Below are 19,063 nucleotides of genomic sequence, written 5' to 3' on the forward strand. Positions count from 1 at the left end.
AGAGCCCTCACAAGTGGCACAGACAACCAGAGGATGCTGTGAAAGAAATGTGTTAAAGGGTTCATGACAAATGACAACTTTTGTTGGAAAATGCCCCACTTGCAGCATTCTTTGCATTATTGCTAAAATTCATGAAAACAGAAAACAAAAGCTACTCCAACACCAAATGGGTGTCCTTAATGTTTATTAATTGAGAAAAAATTTTATGTTGTGAGACATTTCTGATTGTTTTTGAGCTTTTTCTTTTTGTTTGAAGATGTTTAATCTGAAAGGAGTGGTGAGAAGTAACAGTTATTTATTTTATCACTTCAAACAAAACAGGCAAATTAAAGTGCTAAATTTACTTTAATTTGAAAAGATTACTGTTGGGATACTGGGTGGTTGGGTTTGCTGCTTTTCCTCCTTTTCTCCTCCATAGGCCACCTATGGTTGACTCCTGGTGGGAATTACCGGCTGGAACAGGAGACCTGCACACCTGCAGGTCATCAACTCATCTGGAGGAGCTTAAGAGGAGGGAGCAGACAACATATCTTTGCCAGAGTGTTAGCCAGTAATGGTACTATAGGGTACCCGTGTCTCTCCTTGTGAAACTCTTAGTGAATCTTTGTGTGCCTCCTCTTCAGGTGACTTCTCGTGACGCCGTGGTTCTACCAACTGGAAGCCTGAGCCCCTGGCTGTTCCCTGTGAAACTCTCTCCTTGTGACACCGTTGGAGGTTACCCTCTGGTAGCCCGAGCTCCACTTACTCCCTCACAGTAACCAAACCTTCCTGGATCTCCTTGTTCGCTATCTCCCTTGCTCCGATCCTCTGTGAAAAGAAGAATTTACCTGTCCACCCTCCAATCCCGACCGTCCTCCATCTCAATTCCTCTGTTGGCCTAGCAGCAACCCCCCCCCAGTCAAGGTCTCCACCCGGATAACCTCAGTACTCTCCTCGGCTAAAATCTCCACCTGCCCAAGTAAGAACGCGTAACGTTCCTGGTCTTTTCATATTGCTAATTTCCTACAGCCCTCAAACTCGCCTCCATTTCTCCCCCACTTCAGTGAGCCCGCACCAGCTGCCACATTCCCTGGGACCTGCAGTTCAGATCATTGTTTATTTTCAAAATAAATATCTTTTACTGATTTTTGGTTTCTGTCTGGTGTTCTGGCATGTGAGTCAGAAAGATTCAACCCAACATGACAATTCCATTTGGTTCAGGAGTGGATTAATGATGAAAATGTGACAGCTACAGCCCATTTCATGTAAATGTCTAACCCTAACCCACTTCAAACACCAGTTCATTGCAAATCTCCCTTTACATTTTGATAGGCTGTAGCCTTATTCTGATATATTTAGGTGAGTCCTATGCACAGTAATGATCACTGATTGGGGGGGAAGACAAAGTCTAGTCAGTATGATTAGCCAGGCTCATGATCATCCATTCCCGTTGGAGTTAACTTACTGAATGGACTTAATGTTAGTCATCATGGTAGGTTAAGTCATCATAACATTAGCATTTTTATCAGCTTTTTTTTTTTTACTTGGAAAAAGCAAAATTAACTTGGTAACATTGTTGCCTTACAAGACGGTCCTACGTTTAAATCCCAGCCTGGAGTCTTTGCCTTGGGTTTGGATCTTCTGCCTGTGATATGTACAGATTTTTTTCTCTTTTTTTTGGTACATTCTCTGGCTGCCTTTTAGAGTCCAAAACGACTATTAAATTGAGCTTAATTTCCCCTAGGAATGAGTGTGTGCATACCTGGTCTCTCTCTAACTAGCCGGTAGAATGATCTTTTTTTTTTTCTGAGGGATATTAAGTTATGCCACGTCCAAACACAGACAAAGAGGAAATGATCTCTTGTGGTGTGACGACACACAGACTATTTAAGCAAAGTTCCTGCAACTCTTTTGACTTCAGTTTTCAGCCCTACAGCATGGAGGAGATCTACGTCAGGCATGTGGAGCTGCTCGGCTTTGAGAAACGCTTCTTTCCAAGTCAGCACTACGTGAGTCAATCTAAAACACAAAATGTGCCAAAAAAGACTTTTTTAAATCTTGAAGTCAGGGTTTAAGAAAATAAATGTTTGTTGATCTTTAACAAACATTTTTCTAAGGCATTCAGTGTTCATGTGTTTAAAATGTCGTGCAGGTATACAGGCTGATGGTGAAATGGAGCGATGAGTCAGAGAAGCTGATCTACAGGACGTATCCTGAGATCCACACTTTTCATGTTAGTTCCCCTGTAGTTTGTTGCTAAAGCTCTGCCAAATTTAAAACATGCACAGCTTCTGAAATGTTCCCTTTGGGTTTTCCTTGCAGAAATCTCTGAAGGAAATGTTTCCCATTGAAGCTGGACAAATAGACAAGAGGGACAGAGTAATCCCATCACTTCCAGGTAAAAAACAAACAAAACATAATTTAAGCATTTAAAGTTGTAAATTATACCCTTATTATAAATGATACATCTTCTGGTGTAGCCACTATTAGAGAATATCAAAATAAGTTCACTGTATGTAAAACCCCTTCATATTCTGCAATCATCCTCCAGGAAGCACCTGCCATTAACAAACATGTGGCTGAATTCACTTCCCTTTTTCTTTCATGTAAAGCTGAGATGAACCAGATGAGCTGGAACTAATGTTTAAATTCACCCAGAGATGATACAAAATAATTCAGAATTTAGCTCAAGGGAATTTTAGTTTCTACATGAGTTGTTCATGCATAAAGCTGAACTTTTCTGAGGTCAGGTTACAATGAACTGAATACTTCATATATCTTCAATATATATATTGGTTTGGTTTCAGTCTTGATTTTGTTTTAGGGGCCAGTAGGTGTGAGCTTTTCTTCTGAAGGAATGTGAGATTCTAGTTTCACCATCTGCAGTTGACTATATGAGCAACGTCACCATACAAATAAAAAATAATATTTAGTATCATCTAAAGGGCCTGTTTATCTTAGAAATGAGCAGCAGGTGATTTTTGTTTTATTCAGAGAACTGAAATTTTACAGTTTTCCTTCTCATTTTTTTGTTTTTGCAACTGTAACTGTGTTTGTTAAACTCCTACAGATCAGTCCTTCATGAGTTCTTCTGTTTAAGATGACTCATAGAGACTCATATAATCTTCTCAGAATAAGGCCATTTGTGTTGACAAATGTCTACTTTGATTAATGACTAATATAGAATAGAATAGAATAGACCTTTATATCATCTGTGGGAAAATTCTTGCAAACCAGCAACAAAATGACATAAGCGAGATGAAGCATGTAAATTTACACAAAACTAACGATATAAAAACCAAAGCAGAACATAATCTATAAAGATGGCAAATGGACAGCATAGGAAAATACTGTTTCAATATTAAAAAATATCTGATAATATTGTTTGTTTTGGGTTTTTCAAACATGAATTGGAATTTACCATTGCTAGAAATACGACATTTTTCACGGTAATGATGAATATTATGATAAATGTCCATCCCTCTGCTTTGCTGCAGTTATCCTCATTAATAATCCTCACCTTTGATGAAAATGCTGAACTAAATGAGTTTCAAATGTGTTGTTCAAAATTTATTCGGCACTAGAACTAAACTAGACCATCACTCAGCAAGTCTTGTGAAACCAGACCTCTTTCTTATGAGTTACAAAAAGGATACAAGCTAAATGAACATCTGGGTGTGTTTTTTAGTAATATTTCTTGTATTTGATTCAGACTGAACATTGATGCCTCTGATGTTTGGTGAATTGATCCATTTCATACAGGAAGCTCTTTATGGCTGCAGGCAACTATATTGGCATAGCTCAGGACTTCTGCTTTCCATTTGCATCTGAACTGTCCTTAAAAATCATTTGGGACATAGTGAAAACAGATTTATGTCATTATCTACTCAGAAATGCATATCTTTGGCTCCTGTCTTCCTCCATCTTGTTGTGTTTCTTTCCAATAAAGAGAGCAAAGCTGTCAATTTCCTTAAAATATCAAATTTGCTGTTTGTGTATTCCATAATTATCAAGAGCGCTGACCATATTTGCAGTTATGAATTAAAATGTATAACTGCTGCATCTAATCTTAAATGACAAGAAAAGCAAATAGGTTACTCAGTTATATAAGCCATTAAGATTTAGAGTATGTCAAAATGTCTCGTCAACATGTTGAAATCCCACTTTTAATGCATTTTACTGAAGCAGTTTAATGTCATTCTGAGTCTGTTGCAAAGGCTCAGAACCAGAATCAGAATTAGATTGATAATGAATATTAAAGACAACATTTGTATATATTAGAAAGAAAATTAGAAGTTAAATGTTACATGTACAAAATATATTGCACTGCTAAAATAGGGTAAAAGCAGAGTATAGTGAGTCTTGACAACCAGATGGAGAAAACTGCTCCTGTATTGATGCTCTTTTTGAAATCATATTTCTTCTTTTGATACATTTTAATTTAAAGACATAAAAGAAAGGAGAGAGAATAAATGCAGGGATGATACTAGATTTGATAGAAAAGAGATCTCATGCTGTGGCAGTTAAATTGTAGCTTTCCCCATCTCTGTCTTTTTACAGCAGACAGAACAAAAAAAAAAGAAGTGAAATTAACTGTTGAGCATTAACAGAAAATATGCAGACTGTTATTTCTATTCAGTATTTGAGGGCATTTCCCATGTTTCAGGTGTTGTAGTTTCAGTTTTTGGCCACTCTAGGAACGTGCAGGTTATCACTGTTGTCTTGGTTTTGAGTTCCTCTTTAAACATTCAGCTTTAGTTCTGATTTAAAAAACAGAACTAAAGCTTTACACTTTCCCCTTGTGAAATGTTACCAAACTTGTGGTTGCAGAATGGAAAAGAAGAAGCAGAAAGAAAACTCAGTCCTGGTGCAAACTGCAGCTTGCTGCTAACTTTTCATCACTCAGAGCCTAAAGCAGCTGGAGAGCAATGTTTCAAATGGCTCTTTGTTTCTTTTGTTGCAACAGCCCATTTTTATAGAATTAAATATGATTTTTTTTTCTAATAGAAAACGCTGTTCAGGCTTTTGCAAGGTTCTGGTCATAAAAAGCATAGTTTTAGGTGTTATTTTGTCTAATTTTTCCAGCAAACGTGTGTTCACTTAAAGTCATCGCTGAAGTTTTCTCATTAAAGGAGTCATCACAGAAGTGTAATGGTGCCATGTTACTGAAAAAGCTCCATACCCTCCTATCCCAATCCAAATCGCTTTGGGATTCTTTGCTTCAAATTTTCCTATAAATATCTGCAACATTGATTCATCTGAACACATACCAGATTTTAACTGTGTGGCTGTCTAACTCAGATGTCCCTGAGCTTCTTGCAAAGCTTATAATAAGGAGGCAAATATGACAAATCTTAATTTAGGTCTGTCTTATGAAGCTAGCTTGCCTGAAATTTCTCCAGATTCCTTGTCTGGCTTAAAGTGCAAATCCATTCCAGTATTTCTTTGAGGAATATTGTTAATATGTTCAATTACAACTGAACAACTCTGATCATCTTTAAACCTCACCAAACAGTGGTTTGTTTGTCTCCTCAGCCCCACGATGGGTGGAAAGCCAGAAGTCCAGAGAAATCAGGAAGATCACCCTAGCTGAGTATTGCGAGTCTCTCATCAACTTGCCGGCTCACATCTCCCGCTGCAAACATCTGTCCTCCTTCTTCAAGGTCCGACCTGAGGACGAAAACCCTCCTGCACCAAATACGTCAGTATATATGACTCACAGAAACACATCAGCACCACAAAATGTTTTTTTGTTGTTGTTGTTTTTTAATTTTGGAAAGAAAAAAAACGAAAACTGAGTATTCTTCTTACAGAATGAAAAGAAATGACTTGTTTGTGGAGTCCAGGGAACTTGCCAGAGCCACTGCTTCAGGTAGGTTTTGATTCAACTGATTTAACAGAACATCTTTAAAATATTTCTTAACTACAACTTTTATTCACTTTTATTACTGACAAAGCAGTCTCAGTTGTTTTTAAAGGGTGAATCTGACCATTTTTGAACGTATGAAGTCAAACCCCATGAAAACAAACTGACTGATTTATGATCAATCTCTTGATGACAACAGTTTTTTGGTTTAATGATATAGGCTTATCATTAAAGCCTATGTCATTTTTTATTGTCTTTTAGTTTGAAAGAAAATAAAAAAACACATGGGACTAGATGTTTTTTGGTCTCAAGTCAATCAGATTTTGCAAGTGTTAGCTAACTAATAAAGGGAGCCATAAATTTTCACCCTGCAGAAATTTCTGGACCCATCATCCTGGACACCTACAGAGTCATTGCAGACTTTGAAAAGACGTCCAAACATGAGCTCAACCTCTACACCGGAGACTTTGTGGAAATCGTGGAGAAAAATCAGAATGGTGAGAGAAGCATCAAAGTTACAGAACACTGGAGGACATTCCTGACATAGAAAATGTGAAAAGGGGACTAGTCAAATATCCTCCACTCTGTTTGCTCTAGCTCTGTGAAATATCGCAAGAAAAGATTACGTGAGGTATTATTGGCAAGAGACGGTTACACAAAGTATTAACAGCAAGTATACTGGATCAACTACTGCTTTCATTTTTGTGTGAACAGGATTTCAAAGCCATGAAAAGTCTTAAGTTTGATCATCTGAATTTAACCTTTTTAAAATGATTTTATTGTGTTTTTTTGTGATAAACACATGTATATTTATGAAGCTTTGCCATGACAACAAAGTCAATTTGCTTTTTTCAGCCAAAACAAAACACCAAGTTATTTTGGCAATGCACTGCCAAAATAACTTATTTAATTTACTCAAATATTAAATCGACATGTTGTTTATGTTCTTTTACCACATTTTACAAGTTACAAAGAATATATTTGCAACTTCATTTCAATGAGGTGTTAAGGTAGTTTCAATGTGTTTTTGGGTTGTTATGAAGTTGCTGCTGGTGCTTTCAGGTTGGTGGTTCTGTCAGTGTGAATCCAAACGAGGCTGGGTCCCTGCTTCCTACCTGGAACCCCTCGATGGACCAGAGGAGGCAGAGGAACCTGAACCGGATTACGAAGGTGAGAGATGTATTATTTACCGCCACGAATAGGATGGTGGTCATTCCGAGTGCCTGTTTGCTGACAGAGATGTTCGTCTGTGCAGGAGAACTGCATGTCGTCATCCAAGCATACCAGGGGGAGCAGGAGGATGAGATTTCTCTGGAGGTGGGAGACACCGTGGAGGTCATTCACAAACTGCTGGATGGGTGGTGGGTCATCAGGTAAAATCTGAGCAAGCATTTTTTGTAAACTGTTCAAGTTGTCTCGTTTAGTTTTTTCATTCAGTTTTAGCCCAGACCTCACCATCTTCTCTCTATTGGTGTGCTAAGAAACTTTTTGATATAGTTCTGAAGGTTTCCTTTCAACATTAGGCATGGTTTCTTCAATAAACCAGTCAGGATGCTGCTGATTTGTATATCAAACATCTTTTAGCTTTATGTAATCAGCTGCAGATGCAGAAAAACCTTTTTACAACTAATTGATTAAATACCACTTTTACTCCTTAGGAACAGACAGTTAATGTATACCAGCATTTGAGTGGGCAGAGATTCCTGCATAAAATATTTTTGTTTGTTTACCCATTTTAAAATTATTTTTTCGTTGTTTACTTGCCAGAAAAGGAGAAGAGACTGGTCATTACCCTTCCATGTTCCTGCAGAAGTCTGACAAGAAAAATGAAACAGACAGGACAAACCTGCGAGGACAGAGACCTCCACCTCGCAGGTATGCAGATGGACATGAGCAGGGGCGCAACTACATATTATTCAGGTGGATGCAAAAACATAAATCGGCGCCCCACCCCTATCTATCCGTATGAGCGATCGTATATTTTTACCCCCCGAGACGAAGACACGTGAAAGGTAAAACTCGCTGCATTTACATTTACATGTGCGCGAGGTGAAGGAGCATAAGGGAGCGGTGAAGTGTATGCGAAGGCATCATTGGGGCGCCGCCCCCTCCAGACGGGGTTTTGACGCCCCCTCTGGTGCAGCGCCCCTATGCGTTGCATGTGCTGCATACCCACTTTTTGCACCACTGGACATGAGTTTTTAAGCTGAACTTCGTGGTGTAAGATTAGAATCATTTCTTTGAAATCCTTTCTGAGAAATAAATGAATCAAGCTGCAACTCATTAAAACAGGAAGTGGAAGGTTTGTTCATAATTCGTCTGTTGTCATTTGTGGCTTTTCTTGTGCCACTTCTGAATAAAGGGAAGTTGCTTCCCTTTTTCACTTCACCACACAACTTTTTCATCCATTGATCTTATAAAGACATTAGAATGCAATAAATCTGCCCAAGTATTATTACTTACTTGCTAAATGTCTAGGTGCAACGGGTAAATGTTTCAGGTAAATTAACCTTTACCTGAAATCAAATGATATAGATCAGAGGTGGTGAACCAGTTCAGCATTCAGAGCCAAATAAAGCTCATCACTGTAAAGAGCCACACAACAATTTCAAGATTAGCTTTACAGCATGTTTCTAGTTGAAACTGCTTTTTTCTTGGTCCCCAATGCTTTAGTGGGAAACCTGACATTCCTTCCCTGGGGGGGGCGGAGGTGGGGGCGCCGATTTATGTGTTCGCATCCACCTGAATAATGTGTAGTTGCGCCACTGCTTAAAGGTTAAACACAGCGGGTCTGACCCACCACAATAAATATCATAATTAATTTAATCTTTCGTAGGAGTCTGTTTCTTTCTGATTTTTCTCACTTTTGTTCTGTTTATTTTCCGCAGTAGAAAAATCACTAAATATCTCTAACCCACAAATCTGCCACTCTGGGCGTTCATGTGATCAGAATTTGCTTTTCCCCTCAGCGGCACTGGAACCTGCTGCGCAAACTCTGATATGTTTGCTTCTATCTTATTACTTGGGCAGCAGCAGCTTGCTCTGCTTCACTCCCACCTCTGCGCCAAAATTCTCTGAGCTTGGAAACGGCGCAAAGTGCACCGACATGAAATAATGCAGCCGACAGAAATACAGAGACCTGTTGAGGAAAATAAATATTCTTAATGTTTAATACAGTTAATCTTACCACATGTGAAAAAGGTAGATTCAGCAGGATTAGTTTGAGTAAGAGGACTTTAAGTTAGCCCTGCAGAAAAGAATGTCTGTTATCAGGGAGGAACCACGTCATAAATGAACTCTGGCACACAGGCAGCAGAGGAGACTTCTCAAGTCATCTCCCACAGGGAGAAAACACTTAAACTTAAGGAAAAACAAACTAACAACACATAATACTTTTAATAATTGCAATTTAATTAGTAGAATACTATTTAGTTAAAATTAACATAACTTGAACTAGTCTAATTTGTAGTTTTATATTAACAACACTGGTAGTGTCTAAATCAGGCTAAATTTGTAACACTAAGTGAGCTAAACATATAATCAAAACTAGTATAACATTAATTGGAAAATGTCTAGAATGAATGTGTTTATATTGAAAATGCTCAGGTATATCTATAAGTGTTTTATTCTTAAAATCTGCAGTTTGATCTAAGAGGATGTAGAAGTTCTGAACCACTTTGCGTACCAGGCTTTATGTCGATTTAAAATTACTGCACTGATCTGGATTTGTAGGAATTACACGACAGGGAAATAAAATAGGTCTAAGACAGGTTAACTTTTGGTTGAACTCTGGTGGAAGACTAGAGGTTTTATTCCAACCAGGAATTAGGAGAAACATCACATTTCAAACTGGCATGAGAAGAGCTGGCTCTAAATGACCCTATAGGTCTCCCTTGTCTAGATAGAGAAGTGCCATAGCCCTGAAATTAAACAGGTCTCAGAAGGTAATAAAATTGCCCAAACTGACTAATTTGAAACTGGGTCTATCCATACAAAGAGAACAACACGCCTTAATCGCATAAATTAAAACAAACAAAAAAAAAACCACCTTTTTGAATAAAAGTAAGGGCCCCAGAGGAACGAATCAGATTTGCTATTTGCAGCCGCATGACAATCTCCAAAAAACGCGTTTTTTGCCTTTTTCCTGTTTTTCTATTTTTCTACTTTTCTATTTGTCTCAGGTAAATGAATGTCTGTCTTAGTGTGTTAAAAAGTGTCTGTGTTCTCGATGTGATTTTATACTTTTAAATGTTGGAATAAACTCTGAAAATGTATGGCGTGGAGTGTTGATTATTATCTGTGTGGCTTTTATTTCCACGCATGGCATCACTGAATCCGGGAGGACGAGAGAATAAAACGAGCCAGAATTTCATGATTTTTATTCTCTTACAGCTGCTACCATGGAAACAGATTTTATTCCTTAATGATTCAAATCCTTCTCACCTAAAGTCTCTCCGCCTCTTGTAGGGTAGCTTAAAACTTGCACATTACTCTGCTTTTGTCAGCACTCGCACTCACTGCTGCCTTCAATGAGTGTGGGAAATTTCGGTATCAAAGAGCCTCGCGTGATCCGTCGAAGAGCTGCTTGCGGCTCGAGTCCCAGGTTCACCACCCCTGATCTAGACTTACCTTCTATTTTCTGTCTCTATCTTAGGTCCACCATCAGAAATGCCAAAAGCATTCACAGCAAATCCCGGCAGAAGCTAAGCCAAGACGCCTATCGCAGGAACAGTCGGCGTTACCTGCAGCAGAAAGGTGTCACTCCTCCAAAACGGAACTCTGGGAAGGTGCCACTGAAGGAGAGGAAGAATGAGGGTAATAAAGAACAAGCTTTGATATTTGAAGCTGGTTCAATCTGAATGGCACCACATAATCTCCGTCTTCTGTATTCATTCAACAGACAACATTCCCGAAGTGTCTGAATCCAGTTCAGAGAGTGAGCTGAAGAAGGAAGCTCCAGTCATCCCGCCGCGGCCCAGTCCGGAGCTCATCCTGGAGCGCTGCACCGACAACACTCGCAAGAAGATGAGCGTTCATAAGTCGGGCTCCGGCTCTTCCTGCTAGCACCAGGATTATCAGGGAGGAGATGTTTCTCTTCAATGCTTAAAGTCAAGATGTGGTGATCTGTTTGCTTCTCATCACAGCACTTCTGATGTTTTGGACTTTTCATTTTGTAGCTTCTAGCAAACACATTTTTAGAGGCAAACTTTTAGAGAAACTATAGCTTCGCACTGACTGCTCTGTACTTTTTTTCTCACCCAAAACTATATTTAGTTCTGCATCCCACAGACCTCATTCTAATTTCAAGTGGCCTAAATATATTTTTAGATTGCATGATTTAATTAGGCCTACTCTCATTTTGACACAGAAACGAGCTCAGTTTTTTTTCCCCAGATATACTTTTAACTCCATTTTTCTTTATTTGCTTTTATTCAAAGCTAAAAAAATACGCTAAGAAAACACGTGGGCCAGTAAATGTTACTTCATCTTGTGTTTTTGTAAGCTCTGCTTTTATTTATTTGCTCAATAAATTTCTGAAACAATGAAACAAATGAACATTTGTAGAGTGTAAAGCAGGGGGAAAATATTGTGTTCAGTTCTTTCAGTTTTCTTTTTTTTTTTCAAAAGCCAAATGAATGTTGGCATTAAGAATGAGATAATTAATTGCAGAAACTTTATAATAAACAGAACAAAGGCATTTTAACTTTTGCTTAAAAACTTAAAAGAGCTTGTTATAATTTTGGTTGTTTCTTTTTTGTGGTTTATAGCCTAAATTGACAAAAGGATAGGGAAAATAATTCTAGAATTCTAGAATTGTTGCTGCTCAAAAAACACATGTTGGAGTAGCTCTGTTATGTTAGTTCTTATTTTTTCTGTTTCTAGACTTTTGTTCATTTTTCTATTTTTTGGCAAAGGAATTTAATGCTTGGACAATTATTCCCTCTGCTGGATGCTATCAAGCTGGAAGAATATTAACTCTTTTTATTTTTGGACAGCTACGATATTTAAACGTGGCTGCAAGTGATTGTTTTTACAACTGGAAGCAGCCGAGTTGCCTTTCAAATTCTCAAATAATACCTGAACTATGACCAGAAATCCCAGATGAAGTGAACAGAAGTCATCATGGATGTGAGGTATCTAAACATACAGCCAGACAAAGATTTAAAGAGGACCAACAAAAGCAAATGACGTGGATTGGAAGTGCTTGCCAACAACTCGTGGTGTCAACCAGGGCGTTATTGAGGAATATATATTGTCTCTGCAGTTTGAAAAGCGAGTTGTTGGCATGTCTCAAGACTGGAGCTTCTATTAGAGCAGAGACTCAAGATTCATTGCATTTACTGATGATCCTAGCTGCTCAAAGCCCTAATATGTTTGCGCTTGGCTTTTCAGCATTTATCATAAAGTATACTAATGTAATATTTATCATTGTGTTATACATTTCTTAGTCTTTTTCAAAATATCAAAAGTGAAAAAGATCCCGATCAGAAGAAAAGCAATGACCCCGACGTGATTTGAACACGCAACCTTCTGATCTGGAGTCAGACGCGCTACCGTTGCGCCACGAGGTCCTGTCCAAATACTCCTCATACATCTATAAATGAATTAAAGTAGATCTTGTGAAACGATCATTTCTTGAGATGTCTTTATATTTCGATTGTAAATATTACTCCGTCTCTATTTGAAACGCTGGAAGATAACATTCGACTTAACCGTGCGCTGGTTTAGGCATCTTAAAACTATCAGCATTGGCAAGTCAAAGAGACTAGTTATTTTAAGGAAAGCTGAATTCTAACTGTCCGAGTATTATTGAATAAAGGTTTACAGACAGTAACAACAAATGCCTACTAGTGTTACTTTTTACTTAAACGGAAAAAAATACCAGGTACATTTTGTCGTGAATACATGCGCTGCCATGTTACGTGTTAGCTTAACATGTAAACCGTCCTGCAGTGTACATTTAGGACATCCTCAGGTCTAAGGAAAACATCCTTACTCAGTGGAACAGACACCATTCAGATCTATACATCTGAAATAGATAATACCGGATAGTCCCTGGTGGTCTAGTGGTTAGGATTCGGCGCTCTCACCGCCGCGGCCCGGGTTCGATTCCCGGTCAGGGAACTAATTTTGACAATTCGATTGACCTTGACTACAATGTAATCTACAAATATAATGTTTCGAACTCCATATTTCCATAACTACTTTATTGTATAACTGCATTTTATGCTTAATTTCACTGACCGTCAAACAATAGCTATGCAACTGCTGATGAATGGTCCACAGCTACATCAGAATCTGCTATTTAAATCTTATTTTACCAATCCCAAAATATTAAAAGTTTTGAGGGAATTAATTCAAGCAAAAGCATCTGTACACCGATAACAGACATGCCAAACGTGAGAAGACCGATGTTTCTGCGTGTATCTCCATTCTCATCCCTGTTCTGCAGATTGCTTGTCTTGATCTACAGCATGGAAGACCGACAAGCTGGGGGATTTAGAATAGGCCGGATGTAATGTGATTGCTCAGTGCCTTCAAAATAAAATAAAATCGGATATATTGGTAAAAAATTATTTATGGTATAAATTTGCAAGACTGTCACCTCTAATTTCAGTCCAGTTTTTGCATTCATGTGCAGAAGCATAAATATTTTGTAATTTAAATTTAATTGGCTGAACCTAAGCTAAGCTACAAAAACATAGCCAATACATGACTGGAATTTATCCTTAATTAAATGCATTTCCCCTCACAGTGTGGTGTTCAGAATCAGAATCCTTAGCATTTTTCTTTCAAAGAAAATGTAGATGAGGATAGCGGGAGAGACAAACTTCACAAAGACACCAGCAGATGTTCAAAACCAGGTGCTTCCTGCTGAAAACTGTATCACTCCACAGCCAAGGACAAGATTAAGTTAGCTGAGTTTGATTTATAGAGTTACTGAACTCAATCTTAAAAATCCTTTAATCTGGACGTCACCACTCATTGGAAGTCTTCTGGTTTGCTATATTTTGGTAATATGCAATAAATTAATTTCTTCTTGTTTTGAGGTACCAGTTTCCTTTGGAGCTGCTGCTGGAGGGCCACACAGAAGAGCTCCAGCTGCTTTTCCCTATGTGGCTGGCAAACTTCCTCAGAGGGTTATACCATTTGTTTGCCAGGGGCAGGGAGAGTTTGGTTATTTTTTTAGTTTAATTTCTATTTCTTTAGTTTTCTTCTTTTTGGCAATTCGGTTCTAATAGTATTTGTTTAATTTAATAATTACTTAGGTTTGTTTAGACCAATATTTGTTTGCTAATTAATTCCCTTGTGTATCAGCAGTGGTCTGATCAGCCACTATTTAAGTTCCCCTCATGTCTTGTTTGTTAGGTCAGTTTTTGTTTGGGTTGTTTGTGCAACTGCGTTTGTCTTTGACCACCAGCAATGGTTTTTCTGGCCCTCTCAAAAACCAATGTTGCATCAGGAGATAATGGATGGATGGATGGATGTCAGGCTGTATGTAGAACAAATACATTCTATGCCTAAAAACATGGATGAGGAAGAAGAGGGACAGACAGGGGTGTCAACTGAGAGTAATTGCGCAAAATAATTTTATTCTGAAAATCCCCTGGAAAACAGATTCACTCCTTGCTCCTGCTTGTCACTCTGTCCTGCAGTAGCAGTAGGCAGTGCGGTAATACAGAAAGCTTGGAGAATAAGGACCCGAAGTTCCCTCGGCCTCGTTCTTCCAAATGCCAACACCGGACACCGAGGGAGAACTCGGATAGCACGCCCCGACAGCGGGGCGGCAGGCCGGGACACTCAGCGGGAACATGGCGGCGGCGACAACAAGAACAACGACCTGCTCGGTCCCGTGGCGTCAATAAATCAAAGGGACCGCACGACATAACGGACGAGCATCACTTAACCCAGGTCAGCGAAAAATAACACAACCTATAATAGAATGATAGATTTGGTACTCATTATTGGTCTGTCTCCCTGTGCATTAGATTTAATATCTAAAGCTTATCTTACAGTATATATATATATATATATATATATATATATATATATATATATATATATATATATATATATATATATATATGTATATATATATATATATATATATATGTATATATATATATATATATATATGTGTGTGTGTGTGTTTTTTCTTCTTCTTATCCATCCTACTTCCTCAGTAAATCCTTTATTGTGTCCTCATCTTCACATCTTTGTGGATGAAATTGCCGCAAGAACCCTTAACCTTGAAGTATGTCATATTTTGCATAGAAAAAATAGATGAAAGGAAACTACCTACTCTGAATATATTATTATGAAGCCCAATGATAAGATAGTATTTCCTTTACCTCCAGGTTTGTGAAACATAAACTGAACAGTGAGCAGTTATCTGATTTGCTCGCTTTCCTAATTTAATTAGCTCCATCATCAGTATTATTGACAACTTATAATTATACATTGATGCGCAGTTTTCACTCTCTGGAGAAAATGGGCATTAAAACTTCATATCCATTCTTGTAGATACTTCAGCAATCATATTAAACTGATATATTTTAGAGGAATCCTTTTTGCATCACACACGAGTACTGGTTGTCAGGGATTTATGTCTCCTACAGCGGTTTGCATAAGTTTGTATTATTGCTGTTTTAAGCCTTTTCTTATTTCGTTTTGTTTCAACCACAGACCTGAATATTTTTCATTCAGGCTTCTTCAGGGCGCCACTTACTTAAAGAAGTGAGATTTATATGGGTAAACTGCACACAGTTTACCCATATAAAACTACAAGTAATTATGTTTTCAGATTTACTAAAATTTATTGATGCTCTTGTGGAAAAAAATAACAGGGAAAACAGTCAAAATAAAATTTATTTAATTTTAATACAGTCAGTTTTATTTTGTATTTAACATCATTAAATATTGTCTCAAAATTCATCTAGACAACAATCAATCAAAATTCTCATCATAGTAAGACATTTTTCACAATAAATCATGAACCATACGATAAATACTATTGACTGTTATCAATTTTCAAGTTTAGCTACAGACTCTCAGTTAGACTGAGATTTAAACAAAGTCCTGGACTATTCCAATAAATGAATGGTCTTCCATCTAAACCCTTTCATTGCAGTTCTAGCTGGATGTTTAAAGGTAAAGAGTGGAGATTGAACAGAACTGATAATGTAAACCACATTGACAATCTGATGCATTTGAACTGCTTATGTTATTTCATGAAAGATTCAACCAGACCCACATTAAGAATCAGACACGGAAGAAAATCATTTAAAAGAGAGACTTGTATTTACAATATCTACAAGTCTAAATGTGGAAAGGGTAACTGGGTCTGAGTGTCTGATAGGGAAAAAGGAAGAGCCAAGTATGGTGAGGAGTTGAGGTAATGCAAAGTACAGGTTAATATGAGGAAAGGTAGTTTACTGGTTCCAAAACAAGAGTCCTGTATTGAAGGAAGTGGATTGATTTTGGTGTAGAGTTCGGAACAGAGGTCCCAGCGGAAGTATTAATTAGTGAGAGGGAATCTGGAATTTTGAATGAAGAGGGTGGCATCATGTCACAGAAATTACTTTTGTAACTTTTGAACCTATTATGCAAGATTCACATTTTGCACATTTTTACACTTCCATTTGGGTTTCTACTGCTTCTGAAAACAACCACAGGTCTTACAAAAAAACAAAAAACAACAACAACAAAAAAAACTACAGCCTGTTTTTGGCAATAAATTTCTGTTTTTTGGTGTCTGGATAATGAGCAGTTTCAAAAGCCGCCCAAATGTAACATCACAAATCAGTAGGCAATGTCCCTCACATAGCAACCCCAGCAAACCTCAGTCCATCACCTAGCAACTCGTCACCTAGCAACTGTATTGTTGTTTTAAGCAACAACAATGCAGCCTTCGCTTAGCTAATATCGTTGGCTAATATATTATAAACTTGTATTTTATGTGCTAGTGTACCAGCACATTTGGGCTGGTTTTACCACTGCATGCGCGATACAATGACTGCAGAAAAAGATGAGAATTTTATTGTTGACTTGCTATCCAGAAACTACTTACTCCATTTTTGTTGGTTGTGCAGAAGGCTCGAATGCTGCTTTTTGAAGATGTACGGTTGTATAATTAATTGCACATCTGTTTGCAGCCATTTCATGTGCGAGTGTAAACGTTGAGTGGGGGTTGAGGTGTCCAACAGCAGCTTATTTGGATTTAAAGTGACAAAAGGACTTAAAACAGGTCTTTCTGAAAAGAGATAAAAATAGGCAAAACTGAGCAGACTAAAATTTCATTATGTGAGAACGATTTTGTGAAAAAAAATGTAATGTGCATGTTTTGTACAAATCATAGACCCATCTTAACATGTTCAATTGAGCGTAATAGGTCATCTTTAATAGCTGTAATACAGTAAACTACACATTTATCACCATCGCAATACTAGAGTATGCAACATTTGTATCTCAAAATGACTGTTTTGTGGTGCAGTAATTGTTGGCTAATATATTATAAACTTGTATTTTATGTGCTAGTGTACTATTTAGACGGACAGAGTCTCACAACAGCAGATGCTCACAATGGACACAAATGTCTTTGCCCAAAATGATAAAGGTCACAGAGTGACCGAAACGTGGAAGAGAAGAAAAACGTAAATAAGGATTTATTGCACCAGATATCACCATCACAAGATTTTCTTTAAATATCCTGCAACGCTAAGTAAAACTTTAATTTATTTTTAGGAGGTTGGGACAGAGATTCACCAATCCCATTTTCTCTGCATAAATAGCCTTGTTATTTACAAAAAAACCCAAAAAACATTGGTATAACAAAACTGATGTTTTGTGCTTTTCTCCATCTGCAGAGAAGATGAGACGAGACCTGAAGGCTGCAGTGTGTTTCTAAGCAACAACAATACAGCGTTCGCTCAAACACACCATGGGCTACAAGGTAAAAGCTTTACCTCTTTGAACATTTAAAAATAATCACACTAGTGTTTAAGATGAAGACACTCTTCATTCATGGATTTTGTGAAAGTTTAGCTGGCTCAGTGTGGATGAAGATCTGGCTGATTCACTGCAGCAGCAGATGCTACAGATGTCACACTTGTTTCTTTGTTCTGCATATCTGGGGTTGCATGAATCACTCAGGTTTAACCAGAATAATCTGGAAGAGTGCAGAACATAGAGGAATTATTTCAATTGATGTACAGTATATTACAGAAGTCAAGAGGTGCTGAAGAATAGACCCTTTATTTTGATTACTTACTTTATTATCATGTCTAGGTCTGGATCAACAAGGCTTTTTATGTTCCTCTCTAAGAGTAAAAGTTTCAGGATTTTGTTTCTTAATAAAGTAAATGTTAAATTTCATTTGGAAATCAAAGTTCCAGAGTCTGGAGGAAGAGTGGAGAGGCACAGAATCTATTTTGGTAGAACTCTATTGGGAACTTTCCTCACACATTGACAATTTGTGCGTCTGAGTCCTCTGGGTTTTATCAGGTCAGGAACAAGGCAGCTTCTGAACACTTGATGCTTCCGCCTGTTGATAAGTTTATGGAAATTAAAGTGATATTTTCCAGCAGGACTTGGTACCTGACCATACTGTTGTGACAATGGTGTCAATGTGACTGAATGACCAGCAAATGGGTCTGACTTAAATCTAATAAAGACCCTATGGAGTATTGTTAATAGGAACATGAGCAACACTTGAGCCAACAATTCTGCAATGATTCAGCCTTTTCCTACATTTTATTGGTCTTAACCCTTGTGTTTAGAAATGGGGTCCAACCGACCCCGCACACGTAAAACCTCTATCATTTGCCACAGTCCTCGCACGCACAAGGGCTAAGCAATATTGTCATTTTCCAAGAAACTGATTTCTAATTTTTCTCTTACTGTAAGCCACAATCAACATTTTAATTTCATCTCTTTAAAACCAGATAAATTAAAGAGATTATTTGTAATGATAAGATTACAAAAAGGGAGGAAAACTTTATTATATGTAAATGCAACGATGCGTGGCATTTCAAAATATTTTTGAAATACGGGCACTGGGGGGAATCGGGGGACTTTGCCCGCCCACAGAATCAGCCGTGCCCCCCTGGACTGGAAACTGTTTGTTGTTTTTACCTTAGAATGGCCAACTCTCTGTTATTCCTATGTCAATTTGATACAGTAGAGGCTTCCACACTTCCCATATCTGTGTCCTCTGTC

At 37.9% G+C, this 19,063-nt stretch overlaps 2 protein-coding genes and 2 non-coding genes across 5 annotated transcripts in view; 3 read left to right on the plus strand and 1 right to left on the minus strand.

Moving 5' to 3' along the window:
- The first annotated feature begins 435 nt into the window (after nucleotides 1-435).
- On the plus strand, nucleotides 436-11,397 carry ncf1 (neutrophil cytosolic factor 1). 2 transcript variants are annotated; one of them, XM_088012410.1, is made up of 12 exons: nucleotides 436-958; nucleotides 1,908-1,988; nucleotides 2,132-2,212; nucleotides 2,302-2,377; nucleotides 5,515-5,680; nucleotides 5,793-5,851; nucleotides 6,220-6,342; nucleotides 6,908-7,015; nucleotides 7,101-7,218; nucleotides 7,613-7,720; nucleotides 10,500-10,660; nucleotides 10,746-11,397. In XM_088012410.1, exons 2-12 carry the CDS (start codon nucleotides 1,917-1,919, stop codon nucleotides 10,907-10,909), a joined length of 1,236 nt encoding a protein of 411 aa, XP_087868536.1. In that variant the 5' UTR covers nucleotides 436-958; nucleotides 1,908-1,916; the 3' UTR covers nucleotides 10,910-11,397. The 2 variants fall into 2 exon arrangements, with proteins under 2 accessions (XP_087868536.1, XP_014826676.1); XM_014971190.2 differs by lacking the exon at nucleotides 436-958 and having other exon boundaries at nucleotides 1,901-1,988.
- A 948-nt stretch (nucleotides 11,398-12,345) lies between these two features.
- Nucleotides 12,346-12,417, minus strand: trnaw-cca (transfer RNA tryptophan (anticodon CCA)). Its single transcript has one exon. It is a non-coding gene; the product is annotated as a tRNA-Trp (tRNA).
- A 481-nt stretch (nucleotides 12,418-12,898) lies between these two features.
- trnae-cuc (transfer RNA glutamic acid (anticodon CUC)) lies at nucleotides 12,899-12,970 on the plus strand. The gene has a single exon. It is a non-coding gene; the product is annotated as a tRNA-Glu (tRNA).
- A 1,516-nt stretch (nucleotides 12,971-14,486) lies between these two features.
- Nucleotides 14,487-19,063, plus strand: part of st6gal1 (ST6 beta-galactosamide alpha-2,6-sialyltranferase 1) — a 36,857-nt gene continuing 32,280 nt past the window's right edge. The window contains exons 1-2 of the mRNA XM_014971184.2: nucleotides 14,487-14,758; nucleotides 17,713-17,798. Coding sequence (XP_014826670.2) covers nucleotides 17,787-17,798 — 12 coding nt within the window. The 5' untranslated portion in view covers nucleotides 14,487-14,758; nucleotides 17,713-17,786. The remainder of the gene's footprint in view (nucleotides 14,759-17,712; nucleotides 17,799-19,063) is intronic.

This window comes from Poecilia mexicana, unplaced genomic scaffold, assembly GCF_051168715.1.
Source record: "Poecilia mexicana isolate PSO_F unplaced genomic scaffold, ASM5116871v1 scaffold_14, whole genome shotgun sequence".
In the NCBI taxonomy this organism is placed as follows: Eukaryota; Metazoa; Chordata; class Actinopteri; order Cyprinodontiformes; family Poeciliidae; genus Poecilia; species Poecilia mexicana.